Source organism: Mesoplodon densirostris, chromosome 2 (genome assembly GCF_025265405.1).
Source record: "Mesoplodon densirostris isolate mMesDen1 chromosome 2, mMesDen1 primary haplotype, whole genome shotgun sequence".
Taxonomy (NCBI): domain Eukaryota; kingdom Metazoa; phylum Chordata; class Mammalia; order Artiodactyla; family Ziphiidae; genus Mesoplodon; species Mesoplodon densirostris.
Window position 1 is genome coordinate 28,292,495 of NC_082662.1, and position 23,585 is coordinate 28,316,079.

The 23,585-nt window shown below is 49.6% G+C and overlaps 1 protein-coding gene across 1 annotated transcript in view; it reads left to right on the top strand.

Annotated features, from left to right (window-relative positions):
• Positions 1–23,585, top strand: part of C2H1orf94 (chromosome 2 C1orf94 homolog) — a 37,045-nt gene that overhangs the window by 1,124 nt on the left and 12,336 nt on the right. Inside the window, exons 2-4 of the mRNA XM_060081996.1 lie at positions 16,428–17,125; positions 20,469–20,729; positions 21,790–21,965. Coding sequence (XP_059937979.1) covers positions 16,428–17,125; positions 20,469–20,729; positions 21,790–21,965 — 1,135 coding nt within the window. The remainder of the gene's footprint in view (positions 1–16,427; positions 17,126–20,468; positions 20,730–21,789; positions 21,966–23,585) is intronic.

Below are 23,585 nucleotides of genomic sequence, written 5' to 3' on the forward strand. Positions count from 1 at the left end.
TCCTCCCAGAGTCCCTATGAGGCAGGTATTCGCATCCCCATTTTACAGATGGATTAAGTGTTAATAATTAAGCGCTAATTAAAGACTAAGTGATAATTAAGTGTTACCTCTTCCAACGCATGCTCCAGCTCAGCTCAGAGATGCTCTGGAGTAGGGGAACCCTGCAGGCAATTATGGGCTGAGTCTGGTTTCAGGGATTTCTACACAAGAGCTAAGAAAGGCACAGCGTAACTGCTCCCCAGTTCTGCACTCCATGCTGACCCTTTTTGGGCTTATTTACTTGCTACACATGAAGGCGAAAGGCACTTTGGCTGTTATTGCCTCCCCTGCCCCCTGCTCAGCAGTGCACAGCTGGGATGGGAATGGCCTGTCTACAGCCAAAATCCTGCTGTCCTGCCCTCCAGTGGCACTGAGACCCTCTCCCCTGCCCACTGCCATCTGCTCTGGGACAGGGCCTTAGTGGGGGCCTGTGGGGCTCTGCTCAGCTCTCAGTGGCCAAGGAGCTGATTGGCCACTTTGTGGACCAAGGGTCAGTGGCAATTTCCAGTAGATTGCACCCTCTCTGCCAGGTCACACGGAGTTAATGGAAACAGACTCTATTTCCAGTCTGCACTTGGCCGAAAACTGAACTGGAACACCTTTGGCCAGTCGCTTAACTCCATTTGGCCTTAATTTTCTCATCTGCAAATGGAGGATGATATGCCCTGCCTTGTCCATCTCAGAGTTGATAATGAGGATCAAATATAATGGGGACAGGAAACTGAAAGCTACATTATTCCAGTGAGGCTGTCCCTAAATGCAATTCTCAGGGTTCAGGGGTTTTGGTTGCTGTTTTTGTTGCCTTCAATCTGGGGTTTTCACATTATGCTCATAGATCTTAGGGTGCTTCAGGGGCAACCTGGAGTCAAGTGTCCTGGTTGCTGGGTACCGATCCCCACATCAGCCAGAGCTGTTCGGCTTTTATGGGTTTTTACTTACTGAAGTTCTGAGTAAAGGCTGCATTTGAAAAAAGGGTTCTGCTATGAGAAAAGAGGTAGGAAACCATTGCCTTAGATGAATAAATGATATCATAATTGTGTAGATATCAACCAAGTAGAGCACAGTGAGCTGTTCTTGAAATAAAGGCAGCTGCAATGGTGGAATCATAACTCTGGTTGCAGATCGCATTTCAGCCCTGTGCCAGCTGTGGGATTTGTTTAATTTATGTGAGCTTTAGTTTCCTCATCTGCCAAGTGGAGATGATTACTATGCATTTCATCGGGTTGTTGGGACGATTAAATGGGATATTTAAACATTCCCGGTAATAACTAGGATTTGTAAAAATTCCTTGTAATAAAGATGATGATGATTTCCTTAAGCCCTACAATTATTACATGAAGTGGGTACTATTTTAAACTCCCCCTCTTTTTACTGCTTGTTATGCAAATGTTCAAACACATAAAATAGTATAATGAATGTCTGTCAATCAGTTTCATTAATTATTAACTTTGGGCCATTCTTGTTTCGATTCCTCCCTCCCCTATTTTTCAGTCAGATCCTTTTTACAGATGAGGTAATAGGTTTGGTGGGGTTCATTTCTTTGTCCGAGGTCCTACAGTTAAGAAGTGGTGGAGTTTCAGGAAAGAAACCCAGGACCATCTTAGCCACTACGTGATAGAGTTAGCTGCCTTCTCCTAGAAATTAAGGCATCTTTTTGGAGAGTCAAAATATTCGGCAGTCCCATGTTCTGAGTGATCACACATAGATAACAGATTTCAAATCCAGGGAGCTGTCCAGCATATTTGTGGGATGGCTTCAGGCCCACAAGATAACCTCTCAGCTAACCTGCCTACTGTTTAATTTTGTAAACCCAGTTTGGGTTTTGGAGATGCTGACTGCTATCAGGGAAGGTAGATAAGTAAGCTCTAGAACTCTTGTTAGCCAGATTTTTTTTTTTACTTTGTCCCCATATATCATAGAAACCCAGACATTTCAAGTTTGAAAGGGATCTTGAAGGCTATCTTCTGTTGCTTGAATCCCTTCCTCGACATCCTTGCCAAGTGGTTATCCACTTGTACACTTTCTTAGATGCAGAGCTCGCTACTTCCTAAGGTAGCTCCTTCCTTTGCTATGAACACTGACTGTCAAAAAAACATTTTCTTCCTTGCTGAAATCTGTCTCTATCAAACTAATACCCATTGATCTGGATTCTGCCCTTAGGGCTCCAAACCAAATCTATCCCCACTTTCCTCTCAATAACCCTTTAGATATTAAAAGATGGCAACAACACTTCTCCTAGGATTTCTTGTTTTCACAAGCTGAGTATCTCTGTTTTTCTAAGTTTCCCTTCATGTACCAACTTGGTCAGTATCTTGCCCACACTGCTGGTCCCTGGGACAGTGCAGCAACCAGAACCAAGTACAGTAATCCAGGTATGATCCAATCCAAGCAGACTGGATTCTCCCGATCTATATTCTGTATTCCTGTTAATGGCAATTAACACCGCATTCACTTTTCTCCACAAGCCAACTTCAGCCTATAGACACATTTTGAGTTCATTCATTCATTCATTCATTCAGTTATTCATTCAACAAGTATTTATTAAGCATCTACTATGTGCCTGGCTCTGTGCTAAGAGCTAGTGGAATAGAGCTGTAAGCCAGATGAGATCCTGCCTTCCTAGAGCTTACATTCAAGTAGGGGAGAGAAACAGAAAATAAGTAAATAAAAGAGTATGATCACTTTAGAATGGGAAAAGAACTGGTATTCTAGTTGGAAGAAACCAATAATAAACACATAAAAATAAACCAAATAATTTCAGCTAGCAGAGAGTGCTCTGATGGAAATAAAACTGACTAAAGTACTAGGGGGACCTCCTTTAGACTGGGTGGTCAGGGAAGGACTCTCTGAGTAGAGGCGGTCATTTGAGCTGAGACCTGGACACCAAGAAAGAGCCAGTCAGGTGAAGATCTAAGGAAGGATGTCCAGGCAGAAAGGAGAGAAACCACAGTGACTCTGAGATGTGAGTGGGCTTGGAGAGGGACAACGTGGCTGGGGTGTGGTGAGTGATGCGACGTGGCACAGGATGATACCAGAGACAGTCAGGCAAGGTCTCAGAAGGCCTGGAGGACCACAGTAGGCAGTTCACATTTGATTCTCCATGTTATGGGAGACCTTTGGAGGTTTTTAGGAAGGGGGTGTAACACGATCACATTCACTAGTTTGTTTTTTTTTTTTTTTTTGCGGTACGCAGACCTCTCACTGTTGTGGCCTCTCCCGTTGCGGAGCACAGGCTCCGGACGCGCAGGCTCAGTGGCCATGGCTCACGGGCCCAGCCGCTCCGCGGCATGTGGGATCCTCCCGGACCGGGGCACAAACCCATGTCCCCTGCATTGGCAGGCGGACTCTCAACCACTGCACCGCCAGGGAAGGCCAACATTCACTGGTTTTTAAAGATGTCTCCAGCTGCTGTGTGGAGATGGTTTGTTAGACAGGTGAGAGACCAAGTTGGGAGACCTCTGGGAAGATGCTACAATAGTCCAGATGAGCACGATGGTGATGGTGGCTAGACCAGAGTGATTGCAGTGAAAATGGAAAAAGTGGGGGATTCAGCGTGTATTTTGAGAAGAGTCAAAAGAACCTGCAGATGGTTTGGGGCACACAGATAGTGACATCACAGCTGAATTGAGGTTTTGGGCTTGAGCACTGGTTGGACGGTGGTGCATTTGTTGAGGTGGGGAAGAAATGGGGAGAAATGGGCTATGGGAGAGAAATCAGTAGTTCTGTCTAGTGTCAATTAAACTCCAGACTCTTGTTCAGTTATCTTTTAATTAGTCTTAAATTGGGGCTGAGAGAATTGTGGAAAGCCACTTACTGACTCATATTCTAGGGTTACCTATTCATTCAATCCCCCTGTTGCTAAAACTTCACAGCCTTAGAATGGGGGTTTTGGATTTGCTGTTGACTCCATTGCCCTGACTGTGAAATGGCATTTGTTCATTCCCTCATTTATGGATTCATTCAACAAACATTCACAGTTGCCTTCTGGGTGGCAGGCCCTGTGCTGGGTCCCAGGGATACAGAGTTAAGTAGGACAGAAGCCCATCTCTCTGAGAGCTACCAGTCTAGTGGGTGGGACAGACACAGGTCCATGTGACAGCAATGATGTTCAACAAATATTTATTGTGCATGCCTGACAAAGTGTGAAAGCAATACAGTGGTGAAAAAGATGGGGACAGTCTCTGAGCTCCTACCTGGACCTTCAGTGTCTTGAGGAGGGCAGATCACACATATCAGGATAAAGGTCAGGATGAAGTGCCAGTGCTGTGGGAGCACACCGAGGGGACACATGGCCTGGGCTTGGAGCTCAGGGAAGGCTTTCTGGAGGAGGCTGGGGGAGGCGAGCTGGAAGGTCATCCTGAGCCAGACCCAAGTAGGAGGATAAGTCTACAGAAAGAAAGGAAATCTATTTAAGCATTTAAAAAACAGAAATGATTTCCTGACTGGCAGCCTTCTGAGGTATTATCTGTCGCATGAAGGAAGAAGGCTGTTTTGCACTTGCTCCAGTAAATTTTCACTGTTTGCACCCATCGGCCAGTCCTCCAGACAGGAGAGCCACTGGGACTTGGAACCCAACGTGCTGCCTTGTTTGAACGGTTCTCCCAACAAACCAGTCCTTTGTTGCTACAGTTATTAAAACAGTAAGAGAGCCACCTTTCCGCTCTCATCCACCCCCATGCAATTTCCCATCATCCCAGGGAGCTTCCCGTCCTTCCCTGTGCTTACAGGACTCTTTCTGGAGGCTTTCTTCTCAAGACCCAGCTCAGGAAAAATGGGATGAATCCTGCTTTTCTGGAAAAGTTGCTTGGACTACATCCCCACTTTTATTTATTAAAAAATTTATTTTTTATAAAACTTGAAACCGAGTGATGGGAGTGATGAGGCAAGACTCACACGTGGAAACTCGGACTGATGCCCTAGAGCAGAAGCCAGTTCTGGAGACCCTTGGAGTCTAATGCTCACTCCAGGCTAGCATTTTCTCCCCTTGGAGGGGTCAAACCCCTCTTTGAGAATCTGAGGGAAGCTGCCATACACCCTTTTGCCTGAAACACATCCTCACATCCCTTGACATTTTAGAATGTCAGAAAACCCCAGGCCCCAGGTTGGAATCCTTCTCTCATGGACACTTAAGTGTCCCCTTCCCTTAAGCTTCCCAGGGCTGGGTCTCAGCAACTACTATGACCCCAATCACATTGACATCAATGCATCCTCCATCCCGGTTGTCAAGTGAATTAGTGCATAAATAGTGCTGCAGATAGAGGTTCAAGGCCCTTGACCCTTCTCTCCTCCAGTCTCCTTACACGTCTGTCAGTTGCCTTCATGATGGTTTTTGTTTCCTTGCTTCCCTGCAGTTCTCTCTTCTGCCATTTTCAGATCGTCTCATCTTACTGTGCCTGGTTCCTTTCCCTCTTGGATGTCCTTTGCCCTTTACCAGCTTCATCTTCCTGAAGCACATCAACAGTACTGCTCAGGCATCTTCCATGGCTTCCTCATTGTCTTCTGAACCCCCTGACCTGGTCTTGAAAGAGTCTCTGCAGTTGGCCCTACCTACATCTCTAGGTGAACACCTGGCTGCTTTTCTCCAGAGTCTCTGCCACAAGCAGGTGCACATTCCCTTACCTTTGCTCAGGTTATTTCACTACCAGGAATGCCTTTCTTCCATCTCTCTCTGTCTACTGAAACCTTAAAGACCTGGAATTAGTGTATCATTCTGTAAATTTTTCACTGCTCACCCCATTTAACATTTCTCCTTCCTCCCTCTTCCATGTTCCTTTTTTTAAAATTTAAACAAACAATTATATCCCCTCTCTTTCCTAAGAGCTTAAAGGTGGCTCAGATAACAATAAAATAAGGAGTATCCCAGTATACTTCCTAGCTGTCACCAAGTTGCTCAAACTTTCTGTGCCCCATTCTCCTCATCCAAAAGATGGAAAAAGTCATAGTGACCACCCTGAAGGACTATTGTGGAGGTTAATGAAAGAATGTGTGCAAAGTTCATACAGCACCTGGCAGAAAATAAGGACTTCAAGTTCATCATCTTCATCATCCCCCTATTATCATTACCATCAAGGACAAAATGACAAGGGTTAAGTAATCAAGAATGGTATGGGGAGAGGAGACTTATATACCAGAAAAGCTAAGCTAAGGAAAAGTATTCAGTGGAGGCCAGCATGTTGCTTTGAGACTCTTGGCAGCTGGGGCAAAAAGTGGGAATATACCAGTTAGTTTCTATAACTCATATCATCTAAGAAGAGAAAGCAGGAGAGGTCATCAGGAGAGAGAAATCCTTCCTTAGCTCTGAGGACCCAATGGTAGGGGTCTTTATAAGTGGGTAATAGAATGGAAGAGTCAGTTTATAACCAGCTCTTTTGTTGACCGTTGGCCAGAGGGGAGGACACAAAGTCCCAGTGGGATGTGTCAACGCCATTCTGGCATAGGGTTTCTGATGAGGTGGTCATCTGGCATGTATTGTATGCTGCCGGTGGCAACAGTCTTTCTTCCCCCACCTGACCACGGCTTCTTAAGGGCAAGGACCATGTCTTACTCATCATTGTCACCCCGGTGCCCAGCCGAGTGCCTGGCACTCAGTGGCAATGCAATGTGTATGAATGAATGAGTAAGTGAATGATGGATGAACCATAAAAATGCCACTTCAAGGAGAGTGGGGCCCAGAGGTTGCCAGGATCCAAACCAGAGGTCACAATCATCAGAGGAGGCATTGAGTGATGTAGGGACGGGATATCAGGAAGCCAAGACATTGCAAGGTCTTTTCCTCCTTCTGCCTTAAGCTTAAGAAGGGAACTGACATTTTCTTGAGCACCTAATATGTGCCAGGCTCTGTATTTCAATTTTCTCTGTATCACATTGTCTTAACAACCCTTCCCAGTTGATGGTCAATATTATTCCCACTTTACAGATGAGAAAGCTGGGGCTCAGAGAAGTTAGGCAACTTGCCCAGAGTCATCCAGCTTGGAGGAGGCCGAACAAGGATAGGGACCTGGTGAAGCTTTAAGACCAGAGCTCTTTCCCTACCCCAGGAGCCATTCAGAATAGCCCTTCCTCCTTTCGCTAATACCGGGAGCCATGAGCAGTGAAGGGAAGATGAATCATGATTAACATCCCATGTCCCGTGTCCCCCTTTTTAATTTAATTTTATGGTTTTGGGAGTCGTGTCGCAGGTTGTGGGAGCCTGCAGAGATGGGCCACCAGTGGTTTGGTTTAATCCCCTTTTTAATATCTTTGTTGCAACGTTCTTTCCAATTCAGCTCCCAAGTCACATTTAAAAAATACCTCTTCCTTAGGGTAAGCCTCCTCTTATTAAACAGATTCAAATGAAAAGTTTTAAAGATAATTTGAACAATAAGAATCACTCTGTAGCTCCCAGCCGAAGCTCCTTTATTGCTGTATTTATTCCCCAGTATTTCTTGTCTCATTCCCCAGCTCACTGAATCCTTCATCCCCCAGCCCTTCCAGTCTGAGGCTCAACGCCTGCCCGCCTCTGTGTACTCCTTTCTCTCCCCTCCAGACAGATGGAGGGTCATGGAGGGAGAAGAGTGGAAGGTCTCACTTCCACCTGCCAATCTGTCTTAGAAGACTGTCCCACCTGCCCTGAGGGACAGGCCGGGGTGGGGAGGGGAGCTGAAGTGTCTGAAGGGAAATTCACACCTGGATGTGTGTCCTCAAGTGCCTCATTTGTACCAGAACTGCAGGCCTTGGGGCAGAGGGTGGAGGAGGGAGCCTGGCTCAGAATGCAGATGCCTGGGCCCCCTTTTTGACCAACTGAACTGCCATTTCCCCAGGAGTGCCCAGGAAATCTGCATTTGAAACAAGCACCACAGGGGATTCCTGTGCATATTTGTAGGAAGTTCTCTGATACTTAGGGGGTGAAAGATGATGGAACCTTAGGCTTCAAAGGGACACCGCTTTGTGAAAGAGGTGTCCCAAAAAAAGCATGAAGGAAGGAGATTGACTGTTTTTGTGCTCTAAGAGGATGCCAGGGACATTGTAAAAATGGCCTCTACTCTGTGTGAAGGCCTTTGCTAAGAAATGAGATGAACATCTAGCCCAGGCGTGGCATTCGGGCAGCTGAGGGATTTCACAGTGTCGTCTCCCTTAACCCCGGGCGATGTCAGCATCCCCACGGTGCAGGTGACTGCAGTTTCAGCCACTTCCCGGCTTCCCACCCCCAGCCGGCCGAGCCCTGGGCTGCGAAGGGTCAGCGGGCCTCTGGGCACCGCACATCTCTCCGTCAGAGCCGCTAACATTTGCATAGCGCCCGTTACAGTTTACCAAGCGCTTTCACATTCATCATCTCACTTAATCCTCACGAAGCCTGGGGAGCAGAGGGACGGGGTGGGAATCACAGTTTTCTGACGGCCCGCTGCCCACCCCACCCCCACCAGAGAAGGGCCGGCAGGTGGAACTCAGTGGCTTTCCAGGTACCTTTGGGACACAGGTGCACAGGCCCTGGGATGGCGACGGAATCTGCAGTTTCTCTCAACTGCCCCCTTCCTCCCCCGCCGCCCCCCAGACTGAAAACAGTCGGCCCAGTCCCCTCAGGCTGTGAGATAGGGGAATCTGCCCTCCTTCCCCCTTTCTTTCTTCCTGCTGGGTTTCTACAAAGCTATGGCAGTGGTGTGTGCATGTGTGCCTGGGTGTATGTGCACGGTTGTGAGGTGTGTGGGCATGGCTGTGGTGTGTTTGTGTGTGTGGGTGTGTGCACATCTGTGGTATGTGTGTGGGCATGGTTGTAGCATGTGTGTGTGTGTGTGCATGGCTGTGGTGTGTGCGTGGTTTTGTGTGTGTGCACACAGGTATGTGTGGTTGTAGCACAGCTGTGTGCCTGGCTGTGTGTATGTGCATTGGTGTGTGTGTGTACATGGCTGTGCTTTGTGTGTGTATGCAGATGTGTTAGTGTATATGTGTGCACAGCTGTGGTATGGGTGTGTGTGTGCACATATGGATTGGCATATGTGCATGTGCATGTACGTGACTGCTGTGTGTGCACACATAAGTTGGTGTGTATGTGTGTGCATGGTATGGTGTGTGTACCCAGGGCAGTTCAGTGAATCCTAGCTCTGGAGGAGAGGAAAGATGAAGACAGAGGTCTTTGACAGAGGTGGCTGTGTCCCTTCCCTCCACATTGGGCAGGGACAATCCTGGATGCTGAGACATATACTCCAGGGGCATTGAAGATGTGTCCCTGTTCCCCAAGCAGACAGGAAGACCCAGAAATGTCCACCAGCCTTGGTCAAGTGAAGATGGGGGCCAATCAGGGGATAGTGACTTTAGCTTCTTCATTTAAAAACTGCGATAACTGTATCTCTCTGTGCCCGTTAGCTTTTGATAAACAGTAGTCCCTTGGTATCTACAGGGGATTGGTTTCAGAATGTCCATGGATATCAAAATCTGCGGATGCTCAAGTCCCTTACATATATATGCGTCGTATTTGCATATAACCTACACACATCCTCCCGTATACTTTAAATCATCTCCTGATTACTTATAATAGTTCATACAATGTAAATGCTATGTAAAGAGTTGTACAATACAATGTAAATGCTATGTAAGTAGTTGCCAGTGTGCAGCAAATTCAAGTTTTGCTTTCTGGAACTTTCCGGAATTTTTTTCCCAGTATTTTCCATCCATGGTCGGTTGAAGCCACCAGTGTCGAACCTGTGAATACGAAGGGCCAACTGTGTAACAAACCACATCGAAGTTTAGCAGCTCAGCACCACAGCTTCCTACGTAGCTCCCATTTCCATAGCTGAGCAGTCTGGGCTGGGTTCCGCTGGGTGGTTCTTCTGGGAAAGGCTTGGGTGGGCTTGGCGGGACGTGCCTCGTGCCCACCCACACATCTGCAGTGTCTGTAGTAACCCAGGTCTGGCTAGTCAGCTGAGGACCTCGAGGTTTTTCTCCACAGGATGTGTTATCCTCCAGCAGGCTTTCCTGGGTTCGTCCATGTGGAGGTTGCTGAGTCCCAAGGAAACAAGAGGTTAAGCCCTAATGCCCAAGCACTTTCCAAATCTCTGTTTTGTTACTGAACCAAGGTGGTTGGGAACTACCATAGGGTCAAAACTGTAATCGGTCCTCACACCACCCCACTGGGGCTGCTGTGGGAATTAAAATGAGAGTTTTGCGTGGGGAGCATTTTGCACAGTGCCTGGCTGGTTAGTTCATTCTCTGTAGATGCTCATCCTTCCGATTTTGTGAACTAGAACCTGAGGTTTAGACATATTAGACAGCTTGCTTGAGGGCTGGCCTCCTTTAAGCAGTGGGAATTTGAATCCAGTTTCTGCCTCCTTCCAGGCTCTGAGCTTTTTAGCGGCTCTGCTGTGCTGCCCCACCCACACAGACACTTGAAGTCAGCCTCAGCCCCAGCGAGGAGGCCAGTCTCCCGATGGAGCCAGAGCCCTTCCCTTGCTTCGATCTTCAAGCAACCATGTTGCCTGGGCACCGGGCCTGGGTACCGTGTTTGTCATCAATCTGAAATGCCGTAGTGGGAAGAAAATAGTTGTTTTGGTGTCCTCTTCCAGCACTAACAATTCTCTGCTTGCGTTTTTCTGTTGTTTGGCTCAGATGAATAGCAGTTTTCATCTTTGCTCTGTGTTATCGTGAACACAGAACTGCTGTCGGGGAGCTAACAGCGTGCTTGCTTAGTCATTATTCTGGGAAGGGGTGCCAGCCAGTCAATAGCCTTTATTTTGATACGACTTTATACACTGCAAATGCAGAAATGATGTGTGGTGCCCGTGTACAGAGTCGCCATCAGACACCTATCATTTCTGGAGGTGAGCAAAGCAGAGGTAGTGGCAGCAGCTGGAGCCCCAGCACCAATTCTGACTAGCTTCCCTTGTCAGCGCCCGGGAGTTGGGTTAACGGCCCTGAATGATTCACTGTGATAGAGTCTGTGGCAGATTTTACGCTTTTTACCAACTCAAAGCAGAAAGCAAATAGCACGGGAGAGGTGCCAGCATCGGCAAAACTTCTTAAGAAGAGAGGAAAAAAGATAGATACCAGGAAATGCAGGCGGGCAGGCTCGATGTGGAACCCTGCAAAGTTGTTGGGAGAGGGAAAAATCTGTGAGCCCCAAAGTGGCTGCTAAGAGTTGGGCAGGGTCTGTGTGGGTTCTGCCGTGGGACTGACTTACAGGGGTGGAGAGTTCTTAGGACCTTGCCAAGCAGGCTAGTCAGTGTCATCCGGTCAGCTCACAGGGGTGCCAGGCCCAAGGTGGGACATGAGATGGAAGGCCATAAATAGAATCAAATGCAGGCAGGTTGCAACCATTGAAGGAGTTGGGCAGTCTTTGGCAGCACAACGCCTGATTTCAAGAGTTTCAAGAAATGGACAAGGGGGCTTCCCTGGTGGTGCAGTGGTTGAGAGTCCACCTGCTGATGGACACGGGTTCGTGGCCCGGTCCGGGAAGATCCCACATGCCGTGGGGCAGCTGGGCCCGTGAGCCACGGCCGCTGAGCCTGCGCGTCCGGAGCCTGTGCTCCGCAACGGGAGAGGCCACAACAGTGAGAGGCCCGCTACCGCCAAAAAAAAAAAAAAAGAAAGAAATGGACAAGGGTAAAGACAAGTTCGTGAGCCAGTTTATTCATTTATTCAACAAATCCTTACTGAGCTGGAGGTATGTGCCCGGCACTGCTCGAGGTCCTGAGGCCTCCATGGTGAACAAGATACAGTCCCTGCCCTCAGGGAGGATGAGTTGTTGTAGCAAGTAAAGACATAAAAAAGTACTATATGATGGTGATAAACACTAGGAAGTAAATAAACAGATTGATGGAGCGTAGAGTGCCTAGTAAGAGTCAGTCAAGGGATGATCTAGCATCCAAAGGAGGTGCAAAGGCCCTGGGGTTGGAATGAACTTGACATGCCAAGGCATATTTATAAGACCAGAGTGGCTGGAAGAAGAGGAGTCAAAGCAGGAGGGGGTAACAGGGCCACTTTGTGGGGTGCCCTGGGGGGTCAGAAAGGAGTTTGGATTTTTAGTCTATGTGTAGTGAGAATTCACATAAGGGTTTAAGTGGGGGAATGGTTTGATCTAAATTCTAAGAATGTCTTAGCTCTGCAGGCATGCAGTTTTCTAGAACAGAAAAGAGCAAACGAATCTTGTTTTCTTGGGGGTGGAGAGGGCAGGTAGGGGAGACCCTTGCTCAGAGACTTGTAATTGTGTGCTGAATCTTGATTGCAGCAAGGTATTTGATAAAGGCTGTCTTGGAGAAGTGGAGATGGGATGATAGTGACTGGATTGATTTATTCCCCCAAAGTGTTGATCCAGGATTACTGTCAGACTGGGGGGGAGGGTTTCCAGCAATGTCCCTAAGGCTCAGCCCTGGACTCTTTCCCCTTCAACATTTCTATCCATAAATTGGTGGGGGACCCAGAAGGCGTGCTCATGAGACATGCAGCTGACACAGAGCTGTCAGGGACAGCTAATGCCACGGATGACAGGCTCAGTATTCACTGTGATGACCCTCCACAGGCTGGAGTGATGGGATGATCCTAGCAATATCCCTGATTGCATTCAGATTGGGGAACAAAGCCCAGCCACGGAGGAGGGGCCGGTGGGCGTCGCTGGAGAACTATACCTGGAAAAGAAGCCAGGTTGGGGTAGGAGGAGGTCAGGAAGTCAGCCGGACCCGGCAGCATCCTCACACCAGTCTCTTCACTTTCTCAACGACAAGGTCCTTCGCCTCTTTCAGGCTCACTTTTCCCATCTGTAAAGTGAGAATGATATTGTCTATTGCCCAGGGACTGTGTCTTTATTCCTGTCTTACCCCTATGTTCTTCATGACATTTTTTTTCTTAAATTCCATATATATGTGTCAGCACACAGACCTACTAGAGAATGGACTTGAGGATATGGGGAGGGGGAAGGGTAAGCTGTGACAAAGTGAAAGAGCGGCATGGACATATATACACTACCAAACGTAAGGTAGATAGCTAGTGGGAAGCAGCCGCATAGCACAGGGAGATCAGCTCGGTGCTTTGTGACCGCCTGGAGGGGTGGGATAGGGAGGGTGGGAGGGAGACGCAAAAGGGAGGGGATATGGGAACATATGTATATGTATAACTGATTAAATTTGTTATAAAGCAAAAAATAAAATAAATAAATAAATAAATAAATAAATATTGCCCAGGGACGTGGAGAGGGTTAAATGCAAGCATATATATGGATGCCTGGCTTCCAGTCTGGCCTGTAGTGGATTCATGGCAGATGCAAAGGAAATAGGAGTTTGTAGGGGCTGTCTCAGGGAGGGCTGGGTGCTCTGGGCCAGCCTTTCAGGGACACATGGGGGACCCACAGCCAGGGTGGGCCCCTCTGTTCTTGGCACTGCCCTGCCCCTTCTGGGAATGCCAGCTTCCTAAGAGGCCCATTGACCCCCATGATGTGTCCAGAGGAGAATGACTGGGGAATATGAACAGGGGTTCACACTCAGCCCCTGCTGGGTCCTCTCTGCCAGCCTGGCTCCTGGGTGGGGGAGGGGTGGGAGTATCCTCTCAGGTGCAGAGAAGGGACTGCCTGTGGGACGGATTTTGGTACCGGGACCTCGGGCTCTGTGGGTCTTTTAGAAGCTGCTTTGACTTCTCCTTGGAGCTGATACTTTAAAGGATTCAGTGGTGAGACTTTTGTGTGTACGTCTATTATAGAAGAATTTTATTTTAGAAAACAAAAATGAGAAACCAAACACAGACAAAAATAGAACAACTAGTATGTGATGAACCCATGTACCCCTCACCCAGCCTTAGCCATGATCAACATAGGGCCAATCTTATTTTATCTATTCCCCTCCGCCCCCATCTTTTCCCTCCCCTTGCTAGATTAAGTTTAAAGCCAATCCCAGACATAATGTTATCTGTAAATACTTTAGTATGTATCTATAAGAGATAAGGACCCTTTTTGTTGTTAAGTATAAGTACAATACCATTATCCCAATTTTTAAAAATTAACATAGTCGAGGAATTACCTGGCTGTCCAGCGGTTAGGACTGTGCACTTTCACTGCCGAGCACCCGGGTTCGATCCCTGGTCAGGGAACTAAGATCCCGCAAGCCTGGCACAGCATGGCCAAAAAAACCCAAAAAATACATAACGTGATTGTGGTGAGTCTTTCCAATTTAGAAGATCTGTTGGTCCATAACTTGCTTTGCCAGTTTTGGGGCAGGCACGGGAGAGACAAAAACTGGTCCCTCAATTATCTGGTTTCTGTGACTCGAGACTCCCCTGTTCCCTTTGAGGGTGATGATGAAGAGGAAGACAGGGGATCAATAACTCGGGGCCATGGATTGATTGGCAGTCTCTTTATTCCAGGTGTTCCCAGGGACACGGCAGGAGAGGGGGGCCAGTTTATACACCGAGTCTAGAGTGAGAAGGAAGAAAGGCTGGGAATCGGAGAGAGGGCAGGGAAAGAGGGCGAGGACGGAGTGGACTGCCCTGCCTCATACACGGCTTTGATGGCCTCCGGGAGCTTCCAGGGCCAGCCTGCTCCCACGCTCCCGCTCACAGCCGCCGTGTGCCCAGGGCTTCCTTGGTGCGTGTCCACGCTGAGCCCGCACAGGGGTTACTGCACCAAGTTCTCATCCCACCCAGCGTCTGGGCACTTGTAGTGTCTTACCCACGTCACACGTGTCATACCCTCACCACAGGGGAGTCCCTGAGTTTCCAGGATTTGATGTGAAATACTCAGAGGTGCCCGATTCTGACCTCGGTCTGTTTGGCTGGAGTCTGCTTTTCCTGGCACCTCTCTCAGCCTCCAGGCCTGGGGAGACCACATGGGGGGCTGGTGGTCACGAGGCATTGGTTGCCTTGGTTGTTAGAATAGTGACAAACTTGCAAGTTTTAAACTCTTCCCTGTGCTTCCCAAGTGCCCTGGCGGCTACCCAAAACCTTTTCCAGGGCCCTCTGGACTTCATCAGGACCCAGCAACTAAGGGGCTCAGGCCCGGCACAGTAGGCAGTGGCTGGTCGTCAGATGTGGAGACTGTCCCCTGGTTCTACGTGTGATGACTGAGTCATTTTGTGCCTGCACTGCATGTGTGTGTGTGTGTCCACGTGCGTGTGCCCATACACAGAGCATTACCAGAAAGGCCCGGCCCTGCTGGGTGCATTCCCTAGTCATTATTTTAGGGGCTGACTCCACCCACAGAATGGGTCGTCAGAGCAGGAGTGTGCGCAGGGCCTCCCCAAAGCTCCTCTCACAGGGAGCTTTAGTTTTTCCCTCTGCCTCTTTTTTGCCATTTTCACCACCTTCTACCAGCGGTAGAGCATTGAGCAGTTTCCAGAATGCTCTGTGTAGACCACCTCATCCACCCTTCATGGGGACCCATCCAGGAGGGATAGCAGATGGTTCTAAGCTGGGTGACCATGGTCCTCCTGGGGGTGCCAGGGAGGAAGCATCCCCCTTGCCAAGGATGCTGGCATGGCAGGCTGGGCCACAAGCCGGGCCAGCAGGATTGCTACCCTCTCCCACACCTGGAGAGAGCCAGCAACCAGGAGTCTAGAGTCCATGGGACCGTCAGGCCCCATCAAGCTGGTGCTGGCCGTCAAGGGTCCAGGCTGGAACCCCCGGGGTCTGAGGTGCAGGTAGAGGCCTGTGTTTAGATACAGGGAGATGCTGGTGAATCTGTTCAGGGATCAAGAAATTGTTGGTGCTCCCAGGAAGTGGGGCCCAGTCTGTGCTCTGGTCAGAGGGCCATGCCAGCCAAGGTGGACATGGGCATCCATGGAGCCACTGTGCAGATTTCAGGACCAGGGACCCAGCCAGGCTGACAGAAGTGTCAACATACTAGCTGACACTTGTATTGCCCTTACTGTGCCAGACATGGTCTGAAGTGTCTCTATGATATTCCTGTTCACCAAGAGAGGAGACCAAGATGCTGAGCAAGGGGCCAAGGATCACATAGCTGGGAAGTGACAGAGCCGGGCTGTGAGGCCCTGAGGTCCCGCTCTCTCACTCAACCATCCTACAGTGCATCTGGGGGCCTCCTAAGACTCAGCCCCAGCACTCTGGATGCCACGCTCAGAGCTGTCGGCTCAGTCCTGTCCCCTTTGCTGCTGGTCTTTTATTGTTTCGGGTCCTGAGCATGACTGAACAAGGAGAGATGGACAGAAATTAAGGCTCAGCTCACTCAGCAAGATGTAGTATTGGGAGAGGACCCAGGCATCCCAATTCCCAGAACCAAGCTCTCCGTACTATCCCACTGGTGTGGTGTAGAAACCCCTTGGAGTCCACTGATGATCCGTTTTCTCTCTTAAAAAGCAATAGGTTTCTTACAGCTGGAGACATGTTTCCTCCATCTCCTTTCCTTGGGGCCTGTGCCCTGCTGCACAGCCACCCTCAGGGAGCTGGCACTCAAGCCATCTGTCTTTCTGACCTGTTTGCAGGCCTCTGGAACTCACCAGTGGCAGAGATGAGATCTCCTTGCTGGTGGAACAGGAGTTCTTGAGCCTCACCAAAGAGTACCTCATCCCGGTCCCAGAGAGCTCCGGGGAGCTGGAGGCACCCGGCAGCTCCCTCGAGGGGCCCAGGCAGCTGGCTCCCTGCCTTCTTGTGCCTTCGCTGGTGGTGGGCAGCAGTGAATGCCCAGAAGCCTCCATCATTGCCGGTAACAAGCTTCTGGAGCCAAAGGTGGCAGTGTCCGTTATCGGCAGCCGGCAGGACTGCCGTTCTGCCATGTCTACGGTCACAGGCACCCTGCGTACTGCCAAGGTCAAGAGTGCCAAGTGGACAGAGGACAGGGGCAACAGCCTGGGGGCCTCCAACTCGGAGATCAGCAAGTTCCTGGCTCAGTTCCCACTGAAGTCCACGGAAACGTCCAAGGCCCCCGACAACAAGATGGTGTTGGAGGACACCAGGGTCATCAAGGACTTCCTGCAGAACAGCATGTTCAGTAGCCCTGGACCCAGGGAGCCCGCGGAGCTGGGCCCATTCCTGCTGCCGCCTTCCCTGCCTCCTCCAGTGCCTCCCGACAAGCTCGACAAGCCCCCCAAACTCCCTACTCAGAGGAAGCAGCTCCCAGTGTTTTCCAAGATCTGCTCCAAGCCTGAGGCTGACCCTGCCATGGAGGGGCACAAATTGATGGGTGAGTGGGGCTGGGGGCAGGGCTAGGGAATGGGCCCGCAGGGGAAGAAACAACTCACCGGGCTGCATCAGGCACATGCAACGTCTTTGCGCAAAGTAGGACGGCGTGGCCTCACTGGCGAGCACAGTCCCCCGGTACAGGCTGTTTTCAGTCCCCACAGGCCTCCTCTGCTGGATGCCCGTATACAGGGCACAGCTTTTGTAAGCAGATACAGTGGCTCTGAATCCAATGTGGTTTGGGAAGAGGGAGAGGCCCATTTGGTAACTGACTGGGCTTTTTGTTTGTTTGTTCGTTTGTTTTAAAATTTTATTTTATTTATTTATTTTTGGCTGCATTGGGTCTTTGTTGCTGTGCACGGGCTTTCTCTAGTTGCGGAGAGAGGGGTCCACTCTTCGTTGCCGTGCGTAGGCCTCTCATTGCAATGGCTTCTCTTGTTGCTCTAGAGCACAGGCTCAGTAGTTTTGGCTCACGGGCTTAGTTGCTCTGTGGCACGTGGGATCTTCCCGGACCAGGACTCGAACCCGTGTCTCCTGCATTGGCAGGCGGATTCTCAACCACTGCGCCACCAGGGAAACCCCCTGACTGGGTTTTTAAATCCACAGGCACCCAGAGTACACTGAAGGAAACGTTTATCCTCGCTGGGTCCAGGGTGAAAGTGCAGTGTGAGGACTTTAAGCTGGATAGTAGGGAAATTTGATTGGCTTCTCATGGAGGCTCCTGTTCCAACCATGAGGCTTGGTCCCCTCTCTGTGGGGCAGGAGGGTGAATGTGTAAACTCTCCAGGTGCAATGCAGACTGCTGGCCCTGGGATTTGTTCCCAGGTACTGCAGGGCTTTAGAAAAGTGCATTCCCACTCCTGAATTGAGGAGTTCACATCCTCCCCAGGAAATCCACCCACCTCCCAAGTTTCCCCCACCCCACTCCCAGGATTCTGCATTTTGTGCATGTTCCGATCCAGCCATTCAGACTGGATGGGTCCAAGAAGGCAGACTGATGGCAGTGTCATTTGCCTGCTGTCAACGGTCACTAGGAGAAAACCAAAAGAAAAACTCCCCCCAGGCTGTGAGCATGGACGGGTAATGGAGAGATGTCTGTGTTGGGAGGGCCCAGATCCATCTTCCTAAGAAAATGGGAACACGGTCACCCTAAAGAACATGCTGTGCTCTGGAGCATTGGAGGAAGGCCAAGGACTCTGGGCCGTAGACAGCACGCTGTTCTCTGGGTCTTGGGCAGGCCTCTAGAAGCCCGAGGACTCTGGGGACGATGGGCTGTACATGCGAGAGGATGGAGGCCTCCCTGGGGGAGGGGACGTTCCTCCCACCTCCTTCTGCAGGAGAGAGGCGTGGATGTCTCTCTGTCGGATGAGGCTGCTGGGCTGGAGGCCGTCCTGTCCCCTCCACCCTCCCACCATTTGTGTGTGTTTGTGTGTACAAGTGTGTGGGCAAAGGTGTGCCAAGGGGAGCTTTGCAGGTGTGAGTGTATTTGTTAGAGAAAATGCAGGGTGGGTGCATCTGATTGTGACCGTGTGTATGTGTTTGTGTGTGTCCATTCTCTGTGTGTAGCTGTGTGTGCGTGTGAGTGAGCCAAAGGAACAACAGGCAGGAATGTGTGTGGGTCTGTGTACACAGACGTTGGAAGTGGGAGCTTTGGAGATGAGTGAGCAGCAAGCCTGTTTCAGGCAGCTGGGTGTGTATGTGTGTGATGGCAGGTGCGGGGCCTCTGGGGAGGGGGCTGGGGGCTACACTCACAACCAGACAAACTCTTGGAAGAGACTCTAGGGACATGTTTGATAAAAATGTCATTTTCTCCTAAATTGGCTCAGGCTAGAGCAGCTGTTTCCTTTGCTGGGATGGCCCTAGGAGGTCAGGCCCTGTCCTGTCCAGACTCAGCCCCAAGGCCAGTGGGCTAATGGGGCCAAGAGTGGGTGGGATGACATCCACTCCTAACAGGTAATACTGGGCACAGGTCCTCTGGCCCTGACACTACCAGAAAGATCTGAGGTGCCTGCTGTGTGTCCAGTGCCATTTCCCAGCCAAGCTCCATGGAGACCAGGACCTCCTGGTTGGGGAAGGTGTGAAGATGTTGAGGATAAGGCCCTCTTCCCTGCTTCAACCAAGCAATGCCTTAAAAAATTTATATATGTATATAGATTATATATGTGCATTTATATATATATATACACACATACACACATACATATATATATATATGTATTTTCCCCCCATCATACTTAATTTTGTTGGAAGAAAGAGTTCCATTGCTCAAAAAGAAATATGGATGAAAACCACTGCTGTAGAGGATCCCATGGTGGTCCAGACAGTGTCCTAGCACTAGGGGGACATTCGGTCTGTTTGGAGAAAGATCTGAGCCTGGCACTGACCACATCCATTGCCTCACTGTGTCTCTCCGATGCTTCTGTGCCTTTGCCCACAGTCACCCATAGCCACTGGTGTAAGGCCTTGCTGAAGACCCTCTTCCTTCTGGAAGCCCTCTGGTCCTCTCAGACAGAAGCTGTCTTAGCCACCTTCTTCTCCCACGGTGTCCCTCTGTTACCTCATGATTCCCATCTGCCTTGTCCCAGAGCTATTTCTGGGTCTGTCTTTCTCTTCCTCCTTGTTTTGAGCTCCTGCAGGGCCAAGTCTGGCTCTGACTCATCGCAGTGTCCCCAGGACTCAGGTCAGAGCCTGGCGCTGACGAGAGTGCTAAATTGCCATGACGATTTAGCAAGAGGAGAGTCCATGATGAGGGACCAGACGTGTGTTCTGTAGGAGTATGTGTTCCCCCAATAAGCCAGGTGCTCCCTGAAGGCAGGAACTGTGTCCAAGTCAGCTTTGTATCTGGGACCTTTGTATTCCAACCTATGGAGGGTTGGAAGGAAGGGAGGGGAAAAAAAAGAAGAAAGGAAAGAAAAAAGGTAGAAATGAAGGACGAAGGGAGGAAGTCAGGGAAGGAGGGAGGAAGGGAGAAAAGAAAGAAAAGAAGATAAGAAAAGGGAGGTAACTGGAAGGAAGGAGGTCTGAAAGGAAGGAAGGAAGAAAGGAATTATGGAAGGAAGGAAGAATGGGTGGATGGAAGGGAGGATGAGTGGGTGGATGGAAGGCAAGAAGATAAGAATGGATGAGTGCATGCATGTGTGCGTGGGATGGGGAGACCATAATGGGCATTGGTCCGTGAAGCCTTCAGGGATTGAACTTGGATTGAACTTGGCTGGGAGATAGAGCCCAGAGTGGTTGGGGCCTCAGATGTGCTCTGGAGGACCCATCACTTAGTCCACAAGACAGTGCTCCCCGCATCCAGCACTTGGCCTTCCAGAGTCATTGACTCAGTTTCCCTTCTGCTGTAGAATGGAACCCTGGCGCCAAGGAGCTGACCAAGGGTCAAGAGAGCCTCTTTCTCAGTCAGTGGTCCCAGAGACGGAAGGATACCTGTGGTAAGGAGGGTGGCAGTGACCCCATGGGCTCTATGTCCATGGCCCTGCCAGCCAAGAAGCCTGCCTGGCCGGCCAAGAAGAACCTGCTCTGTGAGCTCCTTGGGGCCACCAAGAACCCAAGCAGGCAGCTGAAGCGTCGCAGCAAGGTGGAGGTGGACGAGCTGGAGCTGAAACGTAAGCTGACCCTGCTCAGAGGAAATCTGTAGAGGAAGGGATTTCAGAAACCCTCAAATGTCCTTGGAGTGGCTTTGCCATCAAAGGGCTGTCTCATCCATGGGCAAGTTACTGTCTTTCCCTAGTCCCATAAAATGGGGGAAATGACTTCCGTGTCCCCTACAGGGAATACTATTGCTAGAGAAATGCAGTTGACTTTCAGGGGTCACATGGGCATTATTGGTGGTCAGTTTGAATATAGCCTTGACTCAGCATGTCTTATATCCCCTCAAGTGGCCCAAACCAAAGAAAAATCCGTTCTTTGAGATTATTTCTACATTGAAATTATTCATGTGCCGGCTTTCTCTCCCTTGTACTTCTACAACTGTTTTAGTCTAACTGTCTTTCCCCAAAAAATGTGCCAATAAGGGGAAACTGACACCCCAGCTCAGACTGTATAAGCCCACAGAGCATATTGTACAAGGAAAGAATCCAGGATCCATATCCTAAAACAACTCAATCACATCTCATTCATTCAGACTAATTTTGGGTCCCATCATACTGAATTATGTAATATTTTAAAGTATTTTTTAAAAAATGATTCCAACATATATACAACAACCTGCACCAGGTCCTCGCTGTTGCCAAGTACATGTCCGCAGGGGGTTGCTTTAATAATTTGATAAGAATGACTTCCAGTGGCATAGCAATTGTTTATACCAAACTGGATTTTTCTAAAGCACTCGAAAGAACATAGTTTTGTAAGTCGGTGAGATACAGCCCCAGCAATCTGGTTTGTTGCGTCCTCTTGCTAAACTGCCTCCTTGCTAGTGAATGACGGAGACAGATGCTCCCTGCCAGACCATGCTGGGATTTTCACCCCTTCCAAATTGGCAAGGTGTGAACTAACAATGTTTTCCTAGAGTTGGAAATTCATCCAAAAGTTGAAGAACCCTCTGGGAGCTTTTAAAAGACCTAACCTCTGAGAACATTTACCCCTCAGGCAGTCATGGGGTGGAGGGGGTCCTGGCCTCTCCCTTCCTCAATCACGGAAACGCTCTACCTCTCCTGTGACTTACAGTTAACCCGCCTGTGACGGGGACTGACAAGAACAACCTCAAGAACACAGGGAATGTGTTCACTCCACGCTTTGCCACCACCGTGACCTCAGCGACCCTGAACCAGCCGCTCTGGCTCAACCTGAACTATCCACTTCTGCCCGTGTTCACGAATCCTTCCACCTTCCCCCAGTACCAGGTGAGTGAGAGGATCCTGGGCCTGGCTCTCCGGTGACCATCCGCGGAGGAGCCTTGGCTTGCAGGAAGCCTAATTCACAAAGAGCCATAGACTCATTAGTTAATTTTTTCATCGGGGCCACATCAGACCAACCACCCGGTACACGTGTGCGCACATGCACGTGCATGTGCGTGTATATTTCTCATTTTCCTTTGTCTGAATTTCAGTTCACTCGTGCTGTGTCTTCCAGAGCTTGACTAGTTTTGGCCTGTGAAGTACTTGGGCTCCTGGGAGAGAATGATAGCATAGCCCGTGTTTCCCACCACCTCCTTTACAGTTGAATGACATGTGTCCTAGGTTACTTGGGACAGTCCCAGTTTAGGTCTTTTGTCCCAGCATAATTATTAATTGCACCCCCTTTCACTCTCAAGTGTCCTGGTGCCGATGACAAATTATGTGGCCATTTTATTTCAACTACAAACCAGCAATCTTAGCTTCTACCAGCTAAGATGGCTTGACACACATTCTTGGTCTTGGGCTCACAGCTAAGAGGGGCCAGACACAATGGGATGGAGAAACACTTGCAGGGTGGGAAATTTTACTCACAGACTTATTTATGTGGGGAAAGTGTAGTTTCTTTAGTTTGTCTATTTAATTTAATCTCCCTTAAGAGCTGCCACCCACTGGGTAGATAGAAGAAAAAAATCAAATAAATGTTCACTCTGGTTTAAACCATAGTTTAAACCAAGAGCTTAAATAGTCCCTTTAGATAGGCTCATTTCCTCCAGGAAAGGTGCTCAGTGTCTAAGATTTCTCAGTGTTCTGTCTCCTCTGTGGCTCCTTTCCAGAATGGTGTGCAGGTGTATGAAAGGGCCAGGTTCCTGGGAACCTGCTAACCCAGCCAAGCCCGGAGAGGGCAGAGAGAAGGAAATCCACCTGAAAATCGACTCATCCTGTCTCTGTGCCCCTCCCTCTCCCCCTGACCCTCCGGTCCCACGTGTCATCTCCTCCTTTACAACAGAGTGGCAAGCCTCACAGCTTAGACATCCTGCGCAGAAGGTGGATCTTCTCTGTTCCACGTAAAGCTCCTCTAAGCTGGCCCACCAGGCTTAGCCCCTGATTCTTTTTTTTTTTTTCTGCGGTACGCGGGTCTCTCACCGCTGCGGCCTCCCCCGTTGCGGAGCACAGGCTCCGGACACACAGGCCCGGCAGCCATGGCTCACGGGCCCAGCCGCTCCGCGGCATATGGGATCCTCCCAGACCGGGGCACGAACCCATGTCCCCTGCATCGGCAGGCGGACTCTCAACCACTGCGCCACCAGGGAAGCCCCAAGCCCCTGATTCTTAAACAGGAACTAAAGTAAAGGAGTTTAGCATGGTCTCTCTTTTCTTCTGCAAAGTTTTGTTTTCAAGCCTTTTCTTGCTTGCTAAACAGAGCAAGTGGCCACACTCTCCTCACACCCCACCACTGAGGTGAGACGTCATAAGGAAGCATGATCCATGGGAAAATCCAAGTGCATCCCTCCCATGTCTATGATATGTTGTCCTAGCAGAGGTCTCGAGAGAAATGCCCTGTTCACGTCCTCACTGATTCACCAACTCCTTCACTGATGTCCCTCCACCCTTACTCACTCACTGTGC